Source organism: Schistocerca serialis, chromosome 5 (assembly GCF_023864345.2).
Source record: "Schistocerca serialis cubense isolate TAMUIC-IGC-003099 chromosome 5, iqSchSeri2.2, whole genome shotgun sequence".
Lineage (NCBI taxonomy): Eukaryota > Metazoa > Arthropoda > Insecta > Orthoptera > Acrididae > Schistocerca > Schistocerca serialis.
This window is the reverse complement of record NC_064642.1, coordinates 397141646-397164586: the sequence shown is the minus strand read 5'-3', so window position 1 is coordinate 397164586 and position 22941 is coordinate 397141646. Positions and strand designations below refer to the sequence as shown.

The 22941-nt window shown below is 36.8% G+C and overlaps 1 protein-coding gene across 4 annotated transcripts in view; it reads left to right on the top strand.

The window, feature by feature from the left end:
* The window catches only part of LOC126482336 (TGF-beta receptor type-1), a 190189-nt gene extending 167745 nt beyond the window's left edge, over positions 1 to 22444 (top strand). For all 4 annotated transcript variants that reach the window (XM_050106405.1, XM_050106404.1, XM_050106407.1 and 1 more), the window contains exons 8-9: positions 15971 to 16210; positions 16555 to 22444. In XM_050106405.1, coding sequence (XP_049962362.1) covers positions 15971 to 16210; positions 16555 to 16680 — 366 coding nt within the window. In that variant the 3' untranslated portion in view covers positions 16681 to 22444. The remainder of the gene's footprint in view (positions 1 to 15970; positions 16211 to 16554) is intronic.
* The last annotated feature ends 497 nt before the right edge of the window (positions 22445 to 22941 follow it).

Genomic DNA, 22941 nt, shown 5'->3' with positions numbered 1-22941 from the left:
ACACTTAAATCTATACTCGATGTTAACAAATTTCTCTTTTTCAGAAACGCTTTCCTTGCCATTGCCAGTCTACATTTTATATCCTCGCTACTTTGACCATCATCAGTTATTTTGCTCCATAAATAGCAAAACTCCTTTACTACTTTAGGTGTCTCATTTCCTAATCTAATTCCCTCAGCATCACCCGACTTAATTCGACTACATTCCATTATCCTTGTTTTGCTTTTGTTGATGTTCATCTTATATCCTCCTTTCAAGACACTGTCCATTCCGTTCAATAGCTCTTCCAGGTCCTTTGCTGTCTCTGACAGAATTACAATGTCGTCAGCGAACCTCAAAGTTTTTATTTCTTCTCCTTGGATTTTAATACCTACTGCGAACTTTTCTTTTGTTTCCTTTACTGCTCGCTCAATATACATATTGAATAACATCAGGGAGAGGCTACAACCCTGTCTTACTCCCTTCCCAACAACTGCTTCCCTTTCGTGTCCCCCGACTCTTATAACTGCCATCTGGTTTCTGTACAAATTGTAAATAGCCTTTCGCTCCCTATATTTTACCCCTGCCACCTTTAGAATTTGAAAGAGAGTATTCCAGTCAACACTGTCAAAAGCTTTCTCTAAGTCTACAAATGCTAGAAATGTAGGTTTGCCTTTCCTTAATCTTTCTTCTAAGTCGTAATGTCAGTATTGCCTCACATGTTCCAATATTTCTACGGAATCCACACTGATCTACCCCGAAGTCGGCTTCTGGCAGTTTTTCCATTTGTCTGTAAAGAATTCACGTTAGTATTTTGAAAAAATAACACTGTTGAAATTTAATTATCTAGTTTTCTACAATCATGGCAAAGAAAGCATTTTTTTTTTAAGGCAGTTGCTTTAACTTTAAAATTCACCACAGTAACGCATACTACATTACACTGCCCTACTTAAGGTAATCAGCTATTGTTGTCAACTTTTTCTATTTAAGATGTGCGTGCACATTTTGCATTTGATAATGCATTTATTTTAATGCCTTGTTATTGTCATTTGTATTAAACTCTTCTTTGAAAACAGGAAATTTTTATAAAGTTTTCACTGCAATGAGAACTTCATTAAGTGATGGCACAACAAACTGTTCTTCTTGTCCATTTTCATGTTCATCAAACACATGTTGGCTCTGGATGTCAGCTACAGTGTCTTCTCCACTCAGCGAGGCCTACATGATAAGACTGTTGTCTATCTGGGTGAAGTCCTCTATTTTACAAGTTACAGATATGGATTCCATCAGAGGAATTTCAACCTCATCTTCATCATCAGCACCGTCAGCTGTTGCTGAAAACATGTCATTCTCAGCATGGGATGGTGCAGAAAGGTCTCAGAAACTTGTTTGTTTAAAAGAACTGGCAGTTGTCTTTTGAGTGACATTTTCCCATGCTTCTGATATCATTGAAATTGCATCAGGAGTGTTGAAAACTGTTTCTTTACCTCCTTTGATTTTTGTAACATGTTCATCACTTGAAGTTTCTTGTACCACATTTTCAGAGATTTTATAACTCCCTGATCCATACGTTGTTGAACTGAAGTGATGTCTGGAGGTAAAAATACAAGCTTTGTGCTCTGCATATTGTTGAGTACTGGATGAGCAGGGCAGTGATTGACTAGGAGAATAATTTTTCATTTCTTTGACTTCACCGGAGAATCCCAGTTATGCAACTACTTTTCAAAAAGATCATCCAAGATTTTGCATTGCTTTCATTAAGTACAAATAGGGAGTGAATATTTTTAAAACATCTAGATTTTCTCGATTTCCTGATCACCAAAAGCTTTTCTTTACATGATCCTGTTGTATTTTCAGCAACCATAACTGTGATCTTGTCTTAGACACTTTCCCACCCAAACACTGTGTGCCTTTAAACATCAGTATCTTATCTTGTATCATGCTGTATAACAATCAAGTTTCATCTGCACTGAATATATCATCTGGCTTTTAATCTTCACACAAAACATGTCACTTCTTAGATAGCTACCTGTCTGTCATGCCATCACATACACCAGCAGCTTCACCATAAATTTTCCTGGCAATAATATCATTCTGAGCTAAGAAACATTGTATCCAAGTTGAAGAACACTTAAAGTTTGGTTCTAATAGATGTGCAAATTGATTGGCTGTTGCTTGAAGAATGGATCCATTGATTGGCACATTGTTAGATTTTTACTGCTTACACCATGTAAGTAAAGCTTCTATATCTTTGTGCTCAGATGATCTTGCCTCCTTGATTTTTAAAGAATTGTGTTTGAAAAGAGACACTATTTTCTCTCCGTCCTCCCAAATAGTAGAAATCGCGTAGTGTTAGACACCCAATTCCTTCATGGCACTGAAATTTGTCCCCCATTTTCTAACTGCCATATTACAAGTGACTTTTATTCAATGTTAAGTTCTTTGCTCTCTTTTTTGTGACATCTTTAAAATGATGCTTGCATTGACTGTTTAGTACACATACTGATTTGAAACCAAGAAACTACAAAGAACAAGAGATTGAAAATAAGCATTACATTACTGTTAGTAATTCTCAAAAGTGTAACAAACAAAAATTAATATTGGATGTGATATATTTCTCCAAAAACGTGATAACAAATGTGTCGTTTTATACGATAAGTCACAATAAGCAATGTTGTACTAAGTGATTTTTTAAATACACAGTGTGCCCAAGTTCCGTAAGGACTGCTTGTATGAAATTCCAAAGCAATGCTATCTCATGGCATGTTGTGGCATTACGATCCTTAAAGTTTCAAATACTTCTGTGTAGAAAATGCCTGCAGCAGGCATCCTGGCTGCGAATGTAAACAGTACATTTATGACATTTGTCAGAAAGTGGCAGTGGAGGAGCGGGGCTACATCAAGTTTTTAGAATCCTGCAGCATTTATGGCTGAGATTTCACCAAATTCGATTCAAATACAGAGACAGGGGCTCCTGGTTGCTTCCCCATGATGACACCCCAGGTCACAAAGCAAAGACTGTGCCGGAGATCTTGGCCAGCAAATGGATCATCTTCCTGTATCACCCACTGTAAGTGCTGGATTTGGTCCCAGCCAACTTATGGTTGTTCCTGAAATTGAAGTTGGCAATGAAACAACACACTAAGCCAAAATTGTGGACACCCAAGAAAGTTGTACTACAGTACTAAATACAACTCCAAAAAGGACTTCAGTGACTGTTTCAAAACACTTTTAAAATTATTTCAGTTGTGTTTTGATTCATAGGGAGACTATTTTGAATAAATGCAGTGATTTTGTGAACATAATCCATGACGTTTAGTTTGCATAACCACAGTTCTAATGGAGCTGGGACAAATTGTATATAGCATTTACATAGGATTTAGATGGGACCATTAGATTCTGCTGATACAGCCAAAAGTCATTAAGAACTGTGTCATTATACTGTATCTACTCTGAGTAGTTAAAGTCATTACATTATGGCATTCATTAATTTTTGAAACAGATCTAGATAACAGGAAAAATTTCATGGCTTTACTGTTTGATCAAAAGTTGGTGCGTGTGAAGCTAAAAAGTCATTTATGAAAGAGTCATTTTCAGAAGCAGAATGGGGAGCGATCTGCATTACATTATGTTAAATTGTGGGTCAATAAACAAAATAACAACTGAAATTTGTTATTATGTAAACATTATAGAAAAACTTGCATTGAAAATTAATGGCAACATAGAATGTGAATAGGTTGGTAGTGGCGGGGGTGATGGTGACGGTGATGGTAGTGGTGGTGGTGATGGTGATGGTGATGATGATGACAGGATGCTATCCAGAAAAGGTATGCAAAACCTTGAATTTACTGAAGAAAAAATAGAAAAAAGGTCTTACTTCAGAAACACATTAAAAGCAATGCACAGTTCTCACCAGACGCAAGTTGTTGTTATGGTCTTCAGTCCAGAGACTGGTTTGATGCAGCTCGCCATACAATTCTATCCTGTGCAAGCTTCTTTATATCAGAGTAACTACTGCAACCTACATCCTTCTGAATCTGTTTAGTGTATTCATGCCTTGGTCTCCCTCTATGATTTTTATCCTCCGCACTTCCCTCCAGTAGTAAATTGATGATCTCTTGATGCCTCAGAACATATCCTACCAACTGATCCCTTCTTCTAGTGAAGTTATGCCACAAGTTCCTCTTCTCTCCAAGTCTATTCAGTACCTCCTCATTAGTTACTTGATCTACCCATCTAGTCTTCAGTATTCTTCTGTAGCACCACATTTTGAAAGCTTCTATTGTCTTCTTGTTTGAATTATTTATCATTCATGTTTCACTTCCATACATGGCTACACTCCGTACAAATACTTTCAGAATAGACTTTCTGATACTTAAATCTATACTCGATGCTAACAAATTTCTCTTCAAAAATGAAACAAATGAGCCCTTGGTCACAGTTTTTAATCTTATTGACCATGTTTCAACACTTCTAAGAGTGCCTTCATCAGACTTTAGAGATACAAAGTGGTTTATAACATAATTACAAATTTATAGAAGAAAATTTTTTTAATATATAAAAAAGTGTAAATTAAATACTGACTAACATACCAGACAGAGACAGTACTCACATGTCAAGTATAACATAAATAACAAGCCAGAATGGCTTTAATCACAAAAATTCAAAAAGAATGTGTGAAGGCGAGCCTCTAAGGGCTGCTCATACCTGTACAGCCACAGGCAGGTGGAATATTGCATCATCCTTCAGGCATGCATCTGAGATAATATTATTTCGTCTCCAAGTGTTTCAGCTGATAACCTTAAAGCCATCTTCCAGGTCAATCACTGGCAGAATTTAAACTATTTGATACTATACTGTAGCATAAATGAGTGTTCAGCAGGGATAACATTGTTGGCGATAAGAGCATTAGTCATAGATAAAACTTTATGCTCAATCAAGACAAGTATTTGCAGCTCAAGAAATTACAGAAACCAGTCATTTCACAACTGCAGTCTCAGAGAAATTTATTCTGGTTCTTCATGTTGCATTTCAGCAAGTGCCATCCATTTTAATAATAAACCACATAATTTGTAAGCACTATGGATTTACTGATACTACACTTGCTTTTATTCTTACTCACTTAAACCATGAACCATGGTTTGGTTTGTTTGGGGGAGGAGACCAGTCAGCGAGGTCATTGGTCTCATCAGATTAGGGAAGAACGGGGAAGGAAGTCGGCCATGCCCTTTCAAAGCAACCATCCCGGCATTTGCCAGGAGCGATTTAGGGAAATCACGGAAAACCTAAATCAGGATGACCGGACGCGGGATTGAACCGTTGTCCTCCTGAATGCGAGTCCAGTGTGCTAGCCACTGCGCTACCTCGCTCGGTCATGAACCATGGATCTTGCCATTGGTGAGGAGGCTTGCATGCCTCAATGACACAGATAGCCGTACCGTAGGTGCAACCACAATGGAGGGGTATCTGTTGAGAGGCCAGACAAATGTGTGGTTCCTGAAGAGGGGCAGCAGCCTTTTCAGTAGTTGCAGTGGCAACAGTCTGGATGATTGACTGATCTGGCCTTGTAACACTAACCAAAGTGGCCTTGCTGTTCTGGTACTGCGAACTGCTGAAAGCAAGGGTAAACTACAGCCGTAATTTTTCCCCAGAGCATGCAGCTTTACTGTATGGTTAAATGATGATGGCGTCCTCTTGGGTAAAATATTCCGGAGGTAAAATAGCCCCCCATTCGGATATCTGGGCGGGGACTACTCAAGAGGACATCGTTATCAGGAGAAAGAAAACTGGCGTTCTACGGATCGGAGCGTGGAATGTCACATCCCTTAATCAGGCAGGTAGGGTAGAAAATTTAAAAAGGGAAATGGCTAGGTTAAAGTTAGATATAGTGGGAATTAGTGAAGTTCGGTGGCAGGAGGAACAAGACTTTTGGTCAGGTGAATACAGGGCTATAAATACAAAATCAAATAGGGGTAATGCAGGAGTAGGTTTAATGATGAATAAAAAATAGGAGTATGGGTAAGCTACTACAAACAGCATAGTGAACACATTATTGTGGCCAAGATAGACACGAAGTCCACGCCTACTACAGTAGTACAAGTTTATATGCCAACTAGCTCTGCAGATGACTAAGAAATTGATGAAATGTAAGACGAAATAAAAGAAATTATTCAGATAGTGAAGGGAGACGAAAATTTCATAGTCATGGGTGACTGGAATTCAAGCGTAGGAAAAGGGAGAGAAGGAAACATAGTAGGTGAATATAGATTGGGGCTAAGAAATGAAAGAGGAAGCCTCCTGGTAGAATTTTGCGCAGAGCAGAACTTAATCATAGCTAACACTTGGGTTAAGAATCGTGAAAGAAGGTTGTATACATGGAAGAACCCTGGAGATACTAAAAGGTATCAGATAATTATATAATGGTAAGACAGAGATTTAGGAACCAGGTTTTAAATTAAGACATTTCCAGGGGCAGATGTGGACTCTGACCACAATATTGGTTATGAACTGTAGATAAAAACTGAAGAAACTGCAAAAAGGTGGGAATCTAAGGAGGTGAGACCTGGATAAACTGAAAGAACCAGAGGTTGTACAGAGTTTCAGGGAGAGCATAAGGGAACAATTGACAGGAATGGGGGAGAGAAATACAGTAGAAGAAGAATGGGTAGCTTTGAGCGATTAAATAGTGAAGGCAGCAGAGGATCAAATAGGTAAAAGACGAGGGCTAGTAGAAACCCTTGGGTAACAGAAGAAATATTGAATTTAATTGATGAAAGGAGAAAATATAAAAATGCAGTAAATGAAGCAGGCAAAAAGATATACAAACGTCTCAAAAATTATATCGACAGGAAGTGCAAAATGGCTAAGCAGGGATGGCTAGAGGACAAATGTCAGGATGTAGAGGCTTATCTCACTAGGGGTAAGATAGATACTGCCTACAGGAAAATTAAAGAGACCTTTGCAGAAAGGAGAACCACTTGCATGAATATCAAGAGCTTTGAGGGAAACCCAGTACTATTCAAAGAACGGAAAGCAGAAAGGTGGAAGGAGTATATAGAGGGCCTATACAAGGGCGATGTACTTGAGGACAATATTATGGAAATGGAAGAGGATGTAGATGAAGATGAAATAGGAGATATGATACTGCGTGAAGAGTTTGACAGAGCACTGAAAGACCTGAGTCAAAACAAGGCCCCCAGAGTAGACAACATTCTATTAGAACTACTGACAGCCTTGGGAGAGCCAGTCCTGACAAAACTCTACCATCTGGTGAGCAAGATGTATGAGACAGGCGAAATTCCCTCCGACTTCAAGAAGAATATAATAATTCCAATCCCAAAGAAAGCAGGTGTTGACAGATGTGAAAATTACTGAACTATCAGTTTAATAAGTCACAGCTGCAAAATACTAACGCGAATGGAAAAACTGATAGAAGCCGACCTCGGGGAAGATCAGTTTGGATTCTGTAGAAATGTTGGAACACGTGAGGCAATACTGACCCTACGACTTATCTTAGAAGAAAGATTATGGAAAGGCAAACCTACGTTTCTAGCATTTGTAGACTTAGAGAAAGCTTTTGACAAAGTTGATTGGAATACTCTCTTTCAAATTCTAAAGGTGGCAGGGGTAAAATACAGAGATCGAAAGGCTATTTACAATTTGTACAGAAAGCAGATGGCATAAGAGTCGAGGGGTATGAAAGGGAAGCAGTGGTTGGGAAGAGAGTGAGACAGGGTTGTAGCCTATCCCCGATGTTATTCAATCTGTATATAGAGCAAGCAATAAAGGAAACAAAAGAAAAGTTCAGAGTAGGTATTAAAATCCATGGGGAAGAAATAAAAACTTTGAGGTTCGCCGATGACATTGTAATTCTGTCAGAGACAGCAAAGGAGTTGGAAGAGCAGTTGGACAGAATGGACAGTGTCTTGAAAGGAGGATATAAGATGAACATCAACAGAAGCAAAACGAGGATAATAGAATATAGCCGAATTAAGTCGGGTGATGCTGAGGGAATTAGATTAGGAAATGTGACACTCAAAGTAGTAAAGGAGTTTTGCTATTTTGGGAGCAAAATAACTGATGATGGTCGAAGTAGAGAGGATATAAAATGTAGACTGGCAGTGGCAAGGAAAGCATTTCTGAAGAAGAGAAATTTGTTAACATCAAGTATAGATTTAAATGTCAGGAAGTCGTTTCTGAAAGTATTTGTATGGAGTGTAGCCATCTATGGAAGTGAAACATGGACGATAAATAGTTTAGACAAGAAGAGAATAGAAGCTTTCGAAATGTGGTGCTACAGAAGAATGCCGAAGATTAGATGGGTAGATCACATAACTAATGAGGAGGTATTGAATAGAATTTGGGAGAAGAGGAGCTTGTGGCACAACTTGACTAGATGAAGGGATCAGTTGGTAGGACATGTTCTGAGACATCGAGGGATCACCAATTTAGTATTGGAGGGCAGTGTGGAGGGTAAAAATCATAGAGGGAGACCAAGAGATGAATATACTAAGCAGATTCAGAAGGATGTAGGTTGCAGTAGGTACTGGGAGATGAACAAGCTTGCACAGGATAGAGTAGCATGGAGAGCTGCATCAAACCAGTCTCAGGACTGAAGACCACAACAACAGCAACAACATGCTCCTGTTGTCAACAGTGTTCTATCTGAAACATGTGCATACTCTTAGTATTGTGTTACGTAGTTTAAATTCTGTCACCAATTCACCTTGATAATGGCTGTAGTAAGATTATCACCCAAAATATCAGAAAAAAATAATGGTTTCCCAGATGCAAACCTGAAAGATGATGAAATAAAAGATAAAGTCCACCATTATTAGAATGAAGATTGTTATGAAACATGAACAACTGACATTTAGTTGACCCAGAAGATTGTCTCCAGGAGAGAGACAAATTGTTGTCAACCTGTGTCCAACTGGAGCTTGACTAAGGAAGTCTATTTTTAAAACCTCTGTGAGATTCTTGGGCCTGATTTTTGATGATCATAAATCAAACCACCCCACTCAATAAAACCTTTGTTTGAATGCATAGTTGCATAATGTACAGATCAGCTCGATATTCCTATCTGAAGATCTTGGATGCAGTCCACCATTCAAGTATTAAATTAGCATAGACCCGTACCAAAGTACTCCCATACGTAGTCCTTGCAGAGAGGCTGGTGAGCTGCCAGTTATCATCTGACATGATCTCTTTATAGTACAACATGCATTCAACATGAGGTCTCTGCTCAAGTTTTAGCACTGAGTCTAACAATCCATGCAGTGAATGTTTGGTGCTTTCTGTATGAGCAAAGACATACATAGAGGAACTTGGTGTAACAGACATTCCTGTTCTTAATCAGGGATGGAGCAAATACCATATGTGAATGATTATCAGGTTCAGATTAAACTCTGACATGATGAAGCACAACAAGAAAATCCCTCCACCTGCTATTTTTGAAAAGATATTTTAACAGCATTTTATCTGTTATTGCAAATGGTCAGTGGCTTTTACTGATTGTGTCATTGAATCTCATTTAGCAAGCCACTTTTCAGTGTACTATACATAGTTGTAGGTGATCTGGCAGGCACTGGAAAATGTGAGATGTGAAGGTAGAGGGAATTTGTGCTGTGCTGGCTATTCAATAAGTGTGCTGAGCAGTTAAGATAATTGAGATGATGCTGGAAACTATCTTTTACCTACAAAGACAGGGAAAGAAATGATAAAGTGGTATTCTGCAGGTTATTTGGACACAATGGGATTGAGGGAAATGAGATAACTGACATAGCAGTGAAAGCAGCTTGTCCGGAAAACAACATGGTTCACTACAATGAAAAAGATCCTGCAAGAATGGAACTAATGATGAGTGAAGAGAATTTTTCAGCATGACAGAAGTGCAGTCCTTCTGCAAATTGCTGCAAATTTCAGTGCTGGGCCATCAGCCATCAGCAAGTGTCAGTTTGTGAACCATTCAACAAAACATCATCAATATGGGCTTTCGGAGCCTACATGATACTAGGCAGGTGTATCAGTTTCTTTGGCTCTTTGGGTAATAAAGAGGGTGATGGCTGATGAATGTGGGAAACGATGGTAGGAAGTGACTAACAATGAGCTCTGGTCAGTCTGATCATGGTGCACGTTATTCCAGTCTCAAAGGAAGGGTGAAGGGAAATTCTTTGGCCTACTAAGTGATTTACCCTCAATTTTAGGTGATAATCAGACAATTGCAATAAAATTATTTTATGTGGTGTCACAACTCCTTTCCAACTTGAATGAATGGAAATTTTAATGATTTCTGGGTAGTTATTTCACCGTATTAATTGTTTGATCAATCTAGCTGCATCTATGTGTATGGCAACAGTACAATCAGACATACTGGTTGAATGCTTGTGCAACATTTTATTGTTTGGGCTTCTAGATATATAGTCTTTATTTTTTATTTTAACAATTTTAACTACTTGTGTACAACTATATTGGGAATGGGCAATAATGGCTTTGCATCAAAATCAGCCCCATCCATCCAATAACTAAAATGAGGAAGGCTCAAGAGAAGGACAATGACTTACCATTTATCAAAAATATTCCCAAAGAATGACCTCATGACAACTTTTCAGTGGACAGGCTCCTTTTCTAATTCAATGACAGAAGAGAAACTTTAGGTGTTCTACAGACTACACAACATGATATCATCAAGCTTCTGCAGTTAAAATGACATTATACAGCCAAGCGAACTGAAAGGGGAGTAAAGTAAGACTCTTATGTACAAGACTGATAGGTGAAATTAGTGATATCCAGCTGTGTAAAATTTTTAATCATGAATAAGAAATCAGGAAAGAAGGAAAATTTCCTTCACCCATAATTCTAAGAGAATGAGCCACTATGTATTTATCACTGGACCACTTTCATCTACTCACAGAGTATACAACCACATCCCAAGTATCATTCATGCATTTACCAAGTTAACTTGTGAAAACTACAAAATGAGCAAAAACAGAGTTTGTAAGATTGGATTACAAAAACTAATTTTGGAACTCCAAGTAAGTGATTAGTTAGAGGGACTTATTTTGTATCTCAGAAATTCAAGGTGTTCTGCAGAATAGAAGAAATTGAACACATTTTAATAATGACAGGACTCTTTAGTGCCAGTGGGCAGATTGAAGGGACCAACACTTGTGTGGCTATGATCATTGCCAAACTTAACGTGACAACTCTATTGAATGGCACAAAACAGCACCACCACTTTAACAAGGTATGACGAATTGAGAAAGTATCATTTGAACATTTGATGGAAGTTAAGATTCTCACATAGTCTGATCTTCACACTGCAAAATTATTGGAAGAAGCACTTATTAATTCATTTGAAGAATAAAAAAATTCTATCCTGCAACTGTTTTTGGCTGCCATCCTTTATTGTGAAGAATTTTAACAGTTGCTGCTGCAGCCATGTTTAAAATCTTGACATTTGAAGAAAGATGGAATGAAGTGAGAGAAGATACAAAATTCTGAACGAGTAAGGTGCAAGATGGACACACATAGGACCAAAATTAAAGCTGAGAGTGAAGACTCTTGCTCCCTAATTAAAAACAAAAGAGAAATGAAACAATACACTTAATATTTGCTCAGAAGATGATAACTGCAAGGATACAGGCCTATGATGATGTGTGCCAAAGTAATGCAAACCTGACCAAGTAACTAGTCATCATCCAAGTTGGATAATTGTCATGACTGCTGCTTTTGGCATTTGGGCATGAGATTGAAAAGTTTTTCCTACCAGTGTATCAAATAATAAGAGACCCAACAGATATGAACAACAGATGAATAATTACTTTAACAAATGCAACAACCAGTCACCTTTTTATACAGCTTTATTTATGTTGAAAGATTGTTGCATTTTCACTCACCTTCAGTAAGTATATTACATTTATACCTTCATCAGTACCAAGCCTTTGTTGACTGCATTTTGAACACAGCAGCCACTCTGTGAAAAATAGTAATTCCTTTAGACTCCATGTTTTCTGAGTTGTATATTTATGGTAATTAATTGTTAAATGCATCAACTAACATTCTGTAACTTTATATGCATAGTACTCATGCCGTTTGCTTCACTCAAGCATTGCCACATTCACATTATTGCCAGCTTATGTTTTCATTTATATTGGAAATTATTTCTAAAGTCAAGGTTGTGCATTTTGTTGAACAGAATCATTTAAGCTCAACATAATTTATTCTTACTTGTGCACATCCACAAATGGCATCCTAAATGATCACAGCTACCCAACAAAATGTTCCTAAGACATTTTCATAATACTGAGGCAACCTACACATTAAGTACAGTCCTGGGAAAAACATGATGATGACAACCAAACACATTACAAAAATAGATGTATATACATGTGTACGAAGGTTGGAACTTAAATAGTGGCAATTATTTATTCACAACCGATACAAACGAGTTACATGTGTGTACCTGTTACTGTCCTTCAAATTAGTCACCAGTGTTGTGTAGAACCCATTGCCAGTGATGTGGAAAGCGTAGTGTACCATTAGCAGAGTCTGTTCTGTTGATGGTGTGAATGGAGCGGTCTACTGCCTGTCGAATCTCTGGAACAATTCTTGGAATCATATCAAAGTTACAAGGACTTAAGTCCGGGGAGTATGGTGAATGGTTCAGTACTTCCCAGTCCCATCGACCGAACAGAGCCGCCACAGCTGGTGCTGTATGCGCCAGCGCATTGTCATGCAAAATGATGGGTGGGTTGCACAGAAAGTGTCGCTGCTTCTTTTGCAAAGCTGGTCGCAGGTGATGCTCCAAAAACAAACAGTAATATGACTTAAGTCCTTGTGACTTGATTCCGAAGATGAAGGAACCACTTCGTGGCATTTGCTTCAGAACTGTTCCAGAGATCTGAGGGGTAGTAGACCGCTCCATTTGTACCATCAACAGAACAGGCTCTGCAAACGGTATACTACGCCTTCCACATCGCTGACAATGGGTTCTACACATAGCTGGTGACTACTTTGAAGGATGGTAGCAGGTACAAACAAGTAACTCCTTTGTATCGGTTGTGAATAAATAGTTGCCACTATTTAAGTTCCAACTCTTGTATGTATGTATGTACGTACGTATGTATATAAGTTCCACATCCCCTCCTGAAACACTGGGCCAATTTCAACCAAACTTGGTACAGATAATCCTTACTGTCGGGCAACAATTGCTGTCGGTTGAGAAACCCCTGCCTATTATAGTTCAGGAGGTAACATCATAAACAACGAGATGTGTAAAAAACTGCCACATCGTGCCAACATTTAAAACTATTAATTCTGTGGTACTGACTCTATTCACAATAAATTTTGCTGACAGCATCCTTGCTGGCAGTAACCATGTATGCTGCTAAATGTGCCTACAAAATTATATCGTGGTACCACATTTAGTTTGGGAGATATGACATCATAAACTGCTGCATTGTGCATGATGTTTAAATTTATTACTTATTTCCTGCTAACTGTATTCACAGCACAGTTTACAGATGTGTCCACATATGGCGCTGAATGTACCTATAAAATTATATCATCGTATGATACATAGATTAGGAAATATGACATCATAAACACTGAGCTGCATGAAAAAATTCTGTCTCATTCATGTTTAAATACACTTGTTCTCTACTTCTAAGACACACCTACAGTTGAGTCAACTTCAGGAAATCCTTAACACCTGGCAATGCTTTTGACAGCTTTCAATTGCTAAGCACAAAAGGCTGTGTGCAAAAACAATAGTTGTTTATAGAGCTATGTGAATAGCCATTGCCGTAGAGATGTTTACAAAAAATGTGGATGCATATTTCTTTGTATAGCTGTTTCATAATTTTGAAGGTGACCATCACAAGTACATGGAAATGAAAGTTTTTTGATATTGCACTACAAACACAGTCCATTTGTTTGTTTTTGTATCTAATAGAAAATTGGCAGAATGAATACTCAGGCAATTCTGGGTTTGTCAACAGTTTGTCAGCTAGTGATGATGATAAATGAAAGATCGTAATTTTCTGTTCTCTTTCCCATTGTGGTGACATAGTAACTGTATACGAAGTAGGTCATTTTCCTTCCTGCTTTGTTTATTCTGAAATGTCATTCTAGTATGTTAATGTATAACTTTTATGGCTACATTGGCCTGTCCCATTGTAGCTTTCTTTTACCCTTTTAACCACTGTAACACCCTTATCAAACCATATGACATTCCCTGAGTGTTATCCTTACTTCAGGGTTCTTGCCCCTGTAAAATCTACCCCACACAACCAGCCACTATCAGTCACTCCAGTCCTGCAAGTGGTAAATTGTATACCATAACAGACAGAGCAACAAGTACAACCACACATGTTGTGTACCAACTTCCATTGCTGAATACATGAATGGATGTAGAAGAATTGTCCCATCTTGAGGACACCCAGTAGCCATTTGCTGACCATGCTGTGCAGCATGACTCAAGGAACCTAAATGCATGCTGTTTCGATCCTCCCACCTTATACTAGTTTTTCAAAACTCCAGAAATGAGAATTTGCTCTCCAACATACCCTCGCATTTTGTCAGCCTCTAGGATTTGACCTACATTAATGTACAATCACTCTTTTTTTATTTTCTCAGTACCTCCATTTTGTTTATAGTTTTTAGTTACACTATTCATTTGCCTTCTTATTTTTCGTCCTCTACCTATCTTCTGTTTCTGACTCGGTCTGTATATAATCTCTTTACTGAAAACTGGTGAGTTGCCTACCAATATGCTATATTTGACATTTTCCTCTCTATGATGCCTCATGTTTAATTCTGCCTCCCTTTGTCCTCACAAAAGGCTTTTCCCTCTCACCCTGGGGTCTGAGTGCCCTACTGCTTATTTCTAACACTTCCCAATGATGTACCTCATTTCTCCCTGAGGAAGGAACTAACAGCAAGTTCCAAAAAGTTGGATTAGTGTTTTTGTTTTAAATGTGGTTATGGGCAATACAGAAATATCTGAATATCATTTTATTTGTAAAAGGAAAAGAGAGAAAGTGTTGATTTGCAGCAGAATATTGCAAGGAGCTATAAATAGTTAGTAAATTGAGAAGAGTCCATTGAAGAAGGTACTGAAGTCTTAAGAGGTAATAAAGTATCCAATCAAGAGATACATATAGCATACAAGGTAAACAATATGCAAAATAAAACAAGGTCTTAAGCATTTCTTGATTTTTAGAAACTTTTAGTATGGATATCAAAATTAAATACTTTCTGCTCTTATTAATTTACAATTGGGAAGCACATAATTATGTATAAAAATGCATTGTTATGAATCAATAAAAATCGACATATATCACTTCATTAATATGCCGTCTTGCAAGCAATCAATGGAACATGGAAAAAACTTCAGAATTCACTCCTTTGTATCTGCATTTGCATTTCTACTTTGTGCTTCTTTATAGTGACTTTGTTATATCACACACACCCTCCCCCACCTTCACGAATCATGCAGAGGAATGGCAACTGTTGATAAGTCTCTGTATACCTCCAGATATTTTGAATCCGTGATTGTTCCAGAGAGTAGTGATGGGTCTTTCCAACTATTTACAAACAACATTTTTTGCTGTTGTTATACATCTATCTTGAACAGTAACATTTCCTCTGGGCATGACCGAATCTGTTTTTGCATGTGGTGATTTCTCCCCATTGAGAACTACATACTATGTTCTTTTTGCCAGAAAGTCTTCAGTCCACCTTTAAAAGCTAATACAGTATTTCATAAGATCATATTTTGTTCACCAGATGACAGTGTGGAACTACATTGATTGCCTTCTGAAATTCAAACAACATGGGATCAACTTTGGTGGTGCTATCTTAGCATATGTATGCATTTTTTTTCTATTTGTATATTACATAATTAATTGTCGTGTGTGCATATGTAAAATTCTGCTTTGCTGGCCTTATAACTGTCTACAATTTTATGGTTTACTATTTCCATGTGCAGGTACTTGATGAACTAATAAATACAAACCATTTTGATTCCTTCAAACGAGCTGATGTCTATGCTTTGGGGCTGATATTCTGGGAAATAGCAAGGAGGTGTAATGTTGGGGGCATCTATGATGAATATCAGTTGCCATTTTATGACATGGTACCTTCAGACCCAACTATTGAAGAAATGAGGAAGGTTGTATGCATTGATCGACAAAGGCCGTCCATACCAAACAGATGGCAGTCAAATGAGGTAAGATAATGCAAATAAAATGTTTCCATCCTGTAGCAAATGAAGAGGTGTGTGTGTGCACGCACACACGCACATGTGCGCATGCGCATTTGCGTGCATGTGTGTGTACATGTGCGTGCGAGCGTGCGCATGCATGTGTACATGTGCATGAATGTGTGTGTATGTGTGTGTGTGTGTGTGTGTGTGTGTGTGTGAGAGAGAGAGAGCGAGAGAGAGAGAGAGAGAGAGAGAGAGAGAGAGAGAGTACAAGTACAGGCTACCATAATGACATTTTTCCTTTTTGAAAAACAAGATGGTAGATTATTTCAATGACCTGTATTTACGTAATTGGTTTCTGTCTACAGGCATTGCATGTCATGTCAAAACTTATGAAAGAATGTTGGTATCACAACGCAGCTGCTCGCCTGACTGCCTTGCGGATCAAAAAAACTCTTGCCAATCTTGGTGTGTCTGAAGATCTCAAAATTTAGGTCTTGTTGCAAATCAGTATGTCTCAAGGCAAACTTTTATATGTTTAATGTGTGGAGTGTGTCACATTGCTCTTGCTCAGAGGAGCGCCCTTCTAAAAGCAGCTTCAACAATTTTACAAATGACCATATTTCCGCTAGTCATTTTTTTATATACATGTAAATTTGATGAACTTTGTGTCATCAGATGATGATGTAGTGAATGATTCTTTTTAGCCCTTCAACAAGTTTTGTTACAATTTATTTAAGACAGATGTTTTTTTTCATATAGTGTTTTACCTGTGAGTGCATAGAATTATAAAAATGTAGTTTTATTTTTGCACAGTGATATTGTCCACTGTATCATAATTCCAGCACTATGGAGTTTGAAAGTTCATCTCAAGGACATCGCAACCAACTCTAGTTTAATAATTGTTTGTGATAATTTTAGCAGCTTATCATGTGAGATTAATTAGGAAACCTAAGTGTCTTGATCTTTTGTTTGCTGTGTCACATACTGTCTTATTGTTTAAATGGTGCTTTTTCTCTATTACACATTATCAGCCGACTGGTAATATTTCCTCTAGTTGCATCAATTTATGTTATGAAAAAGTGGCGTATTCGTGCCTGTCGAGACATAAGGTAGAAATCAGAGCAAGTGATTAGTACTGTTACAAAACGGACAAACACATAAAATGGAGCCAGTCACAAGTATAATGTTGCCTTCTTTCAACAAAGTGCGATTAATAATATGTTAAATTATGATGAAATTGTATTGAGAAACTCAGTCTGTAATCATGCAATACCAAACCAAAATTAGGAAAAAAACTAGTATTTCAGGAGAAAGGAATATTAATAAAGACAATATGTCTGTAGGGAAATACTGATATTTTTTAAAATCATGTTTCCAGACTAGCTGTTTTATCAGGTTTTACATTTTGTATAAATTTTGTCAGAGTTTTTCTATTTATGAAACTGAAGCAGATGTAATAACAATTTTGTACAGTCCTTAGACATGAGTTTTCTGTGCCACATGTATGTAAATATAACCAGAGATGTTTTGCATTGGAATTGTTAATAGAAATCTGGCCAATTTGGACAGAAAATATTAGCCACAAATTTATTTACCAATTGTGCACACCTATATAGTTGATGAAATGATGTTGAAGGGCTATGAAAGAAACATTCATTTCCAAAATTATAGAAATGAAGTAAGAAATATTTTTTTCAGTGTAAAACAAAATGTCAACGTACAGTTTGGATATAAATTAAGTATATAAGGCAGCTAGAAACAGTACTAGAACATTTGGCTATACTACAGTGGTAACAGTATCATTGTAATACATATTTTATTCCTTATCCTTCTCAGTAAGAATCTCACTGCAACTCAGAGTAGTCAAATCAAATCAAATCAAATCTTGCAATTGGGCACAAAAAACTTAAAACCCCATGTATAAAGTTAACATTTGGTCGGCTGGGATATTTAGTGTGTAATGCATCATGATAAATGTTTGCAATTCACTTCCACTATTTCACTCTCAGTAGTTACAGTAGCATACAGGGAGACCATAGAGACTCACTTCCAAAGAGATCATTGACACTATTAAGTTAATAATTTTGGTGATTTTTTGTAAAAATACAAATTTTAATTTTTGAGATAATTCCTTTTAATATTTATCAGAAAGAGTTTGTGATATTTTTGTCTACTGTTGGAACTTCAGTTTGTCATGAGTAATTGTGGCTTGTGGAAGAAGGAGACAAACAAGATCAATTTAATTAATAACTATTTGTCTCATATAGTGGGCAGCCTGAATGTGATCTTATGTGATATCCCACACCTGTGTAGGCAAATACTGAGGCAGTTCAAAATCTCCTCTCAGAAAGATTGCACAACCGTTAAAACATGAAGAAGACACAACAGTTATCTGATTCACAGACGGAATGGCATTGTGTTAAATCTTAGTAAAACATGTTAGCAAGATAACATGAAGAGCTTCTTATGGAGCAATAACAAATCCTAAATTCACAGAAATTAAATAAATGATGTGAATTGTGCACCACTAAAGGCTGGAGAAACATTGTTCAGTCCAATAGCCTTTGTAGAAATACAAGCTACATCCTTACAATGAGCTGTAAGACAAAAATGCTGAAAATATGTTTTTCTGTCTATTGATCACCTCTGGTATATAGTATATGACATAAAGGTTCACTAAACAATCCAAACAAATTTGGATGACATTTCAGAATGAATTCTTTTGGGGGCTAAAGAGCACATTGTAGATTTGTATGCTGAAGCAGTAGTTGTGCAACTGAAGAGTTTTAATTGTGTTGCTTCTGTTCTGAAATTTATATTGCTAGTGTGTGGCATAAGTTTTATAGGGAAAAAAAATAAACACTAAACAGCTGTTTACAGATGCAGAGGTGAGTGAATTTCCATACATTGTCACTGGGAAATAGTCTGCTCCACAGATATTTTGACCAAAGGAGTAAAACTTTTAAAGTACCAGGACCAAGTGGGGCAGATTGTCAGTCACAGTGTGGCTATGATTTTATACTTCCTATTCATCACAGACCTTGGACCCAATAGCTTTTTTAGTATCTTCTGTTCAGGAAAATGTAATTCCTTCCTTTCTGTCCAGTGCTTCATATCCTGCTAGTGCCTGGTATGGACTGGTATTTTATGTCTCCAATCTCACAAAGAACCAACGATACCTTTATATAGGCTATTATTACTTAATTATAAGAGGGTCACCTGTCCCAAAGGCACCCCCCCCCCCCCTGCCCCCTCCCCCCTTCCAGGAGGAATAGGTGTAGCCCTTCTGCCTGCATGTATTGTTCACTTAATGGTTAAATGAGAGATCATTTTCCAAAGTTTTTATGTATTGTGTATCTGAGGCAGGACATGGGAACCAGCCCAGCAATTTCCTTGGTAGATGTGGAAATCCGCTTAAAAATCACATCCAGACTGGCTGGCACATCAGCCTCCATCATTAATCTGCAAAGTGATTTGATCCAGGGCCAGTACCCCTCCAAATATCCCAGAAGAAGGTGCTTTAACACAGTTTACTATCTAGGCATTGGGAAAAAATGGGGCAAATGCAGTTCCATTTCTAATAAAGGTTCCGATGTGAACATACGGTTCTGGTAAACAACACGAGAACTGATTGAATAACTATGTTGACTATAATAGAAATTAGTTACTGTCACCACCATAAGTCATTGAAGATAGGCTAAATACTCTGAATGAGAGCTGTTTAAGCCACCCAATTAAAAAGAAAAAAGGAAATTCCCCAATGTGTATTGGAATATCAAAATACAGTGAGAGGCACCAGCCTCAGTATAGCAAGGTTAGTATGACTATTTAGTGTCATTTAGTATACACCAACCGAACAATGTGGAACTGAAGGCATAAATATAAGATGTATAGCATACTGCATAATATTATATTTTGTGCAAAACAGAAGTGAGCTTTGTTCACCTGATGACAGTATTAGAAACCCAGGAAATTGAGTAAGAGATAAAACACATCAGCTTTCAGTTTAATTAAAACTGCTGAAACTGAGATGTCCACTACCACTTTTCTGAACCATATCTACCAGTAAGTATATTTACACTGCATCACAATGTTAGATCTTTGAAAATGCATTTTCATGGAAAGAATAATATACTTGAGGTGTTTACAAGCAAAAGTGCTTATTTGTAATGCTGTGTATGCTGTTTTTAGCTCATATGCCTGTTGAAACAGGCAGATATTTTGCAATCTTAAAATATGTAGAACAGTGATTCGTAACATGTCTTACATAATTGGCCATGAAATATTTTGCAAAAACAAAACAAAGAGCATGTTTTGAATCATGTCTCTTTAGTTTAAAAAATAAGTGAAATGAGAGAGACTGGAAAATGGAACATACCCCATTAAAATAATTATTAAGTAATGTTAAGAAGTGCATTGTAAATGACTGGTTTGGTATACATTTTTATGTACCACAAACCAGTCATTTTTATGTACAGAAAATAATCTTGTGTTACTTAAATTTCAAGCTTTTTCCATTGCTTCTCTACATAAATGTGTGCTGTGTTACGCTGTTGTTCGTTTTCCCCTGTGATGAGGGGAACTACTTTATGAGTTGCACACAGTGATGCTGTTTTTGCTGTCTCTTTCTTTATAAAAATTGTTATTTATTTTTGTAATTTTTATGTATATATGAAGTTTTTTCTGTCATATATATTCTGAGCTAATGGATGTATCATCTGTACTATGTTTTCTATTATTTATATCTGCAAAAAGTTAACTTCTTTTGATCTAGTAACTTGGGTTAATATTTGTTGATCTAGTAACTTGGGTTGATATTAGTTATGTCAGCAAAGCTTCATTTCACCATTATGTTATCTTCTTCTAAATGAAAGAAATAACCAGTTTTCTTTATCCAATTAAATAACAGTTTTCTCTCCTGGAATACATGTCAGATCAACACTTCGGACAAACCATTTAGCCATTCTACTGTTTCCTGTTTGTGTTTAACTCATGAAAACAATTGATGTTTTCAGTAAGAGTTGTGGGGTGTGAGCTTGCAGTATTTACTTTATGTTCCTTGCTAGATTCACATACATTACATGAAATCTTTTAACTATATACTGTAAAAAAAGTTGTGAATTTTGCAATTTTTTTAATGTAATGAACTGAAGTTCAGATTGTGGTAATCATATGTTGACAAAACTAATTCGTGGCCTTCAGTGAGCTTAATCAACAGTTTTGATAAGAATAAATTACAGTCATAATTTATATTCAACATAACTTTTAAATGTAACTGATCTTGACTACTCTGAGATGCACTTCACTGAACCTTAGAAAAAACATTTTTTCCTATGATTTTGTCAGAAAGCTGTCACAGATGGCTGTTACAATGTGTACTGTCCTCATTATGGAGTGTGCACCAGGTTTATTCCTCGCATTTTCTCAGTTATTTATTTCTTACTGACATTTAATGCAGTATACCTCATATCCTTTTTTATTATTTTATTTATTGTGTACATATTTAAAGTGTAAATGCATTTATATGTTAGTTTCAGCTCACTTAAATGTAATAAACTGTTTTAATTAGGAAGTTCTTAGCTTCATTGCACATGTTATAACTTCGTGCTGTGTGTGAGTTACTTTTTTTTATGTAAATGATTTCCGTATTGTTTGTATGACCCTACAGAGAATTATTGTTTCATTATTTAGTTTATGATTTAAGTGTGTTACAGTAACTCATGTATTCTTTCTGATCAGCTGTGCAGCTGAGAAATATTTTGGTAACTACGGGCTAAGTTTGTCCACAGTGCATGGAATATAATGCATCATTTCTTTTCTTTATTGCAATGTATTTACAGAGGACTTTTATATGCTGAAGAGAGAAATGGAGCAGTGTATTGTTATAATATTGTGACTTTTTTTTTAAACTTGCTAATGTTGAATTATATACAGAAATCAGAATGATTTATGTTTCGTATTGCTAACACATTTATTGAGAAGAGGCTCACAACTGCTATGTGGTATTAAAATTAGCTTTTTCATTTCCTCCATTTCATTTTCAATTTTTTAATAATGATTAGAACTGTAGCAGCGTAGAATAATGACAAATTTTAATACCATACAGCACCTGTCGCTATCAGCAATAGTGTAGCTGGTGCAAAGCCAAGCAGTGAGAAGCAGTTTTACTATGTTGAACCTGAAACTAAAATGACTGAAAGTAATAATCATAACAGTTGTGCAACTGAGACAATGGAAAATAAAGGGTAATTTTAAGATTTTTGCTTTATAATGAAAGAGTTTCCTATGATATTATTTATAGATGTGTTTTAAATTTTGTCACACTTAGTGTTGATGTTTAAAGAAGTTTCATCACAACATTTGCAAATAATAGTGATTGCTTTATTAATTTTTGAGGCCAATCCAAGACATTGCTAGTATTACTTCAAGTGTTTCACTAAGCTTGTGGGGAAGTATAACAAGTACTCCTCTGGAGCTCTGCAGATTTGAGGCAAAATCTCTCTCTCTCTCTCTCTCTCTCTCTCTCTCTCTCTCTCTCTCTCTCTCTCTCTCTCCTCTTCCCTCTCCCTCCCTCTCTCCCAAGAAACACAAACATTGTTTGTACTGGTACTATAGTATATGTATTTTATACCATTAATCTAAAAACAAAGATGATGTGACTTACCAAACGAAAGCGCTGGCAGGTCGATAGACACACAAACAAACACAAACACAAACATACACACAAAATTCAAGCTTTCGCAACCCACAGT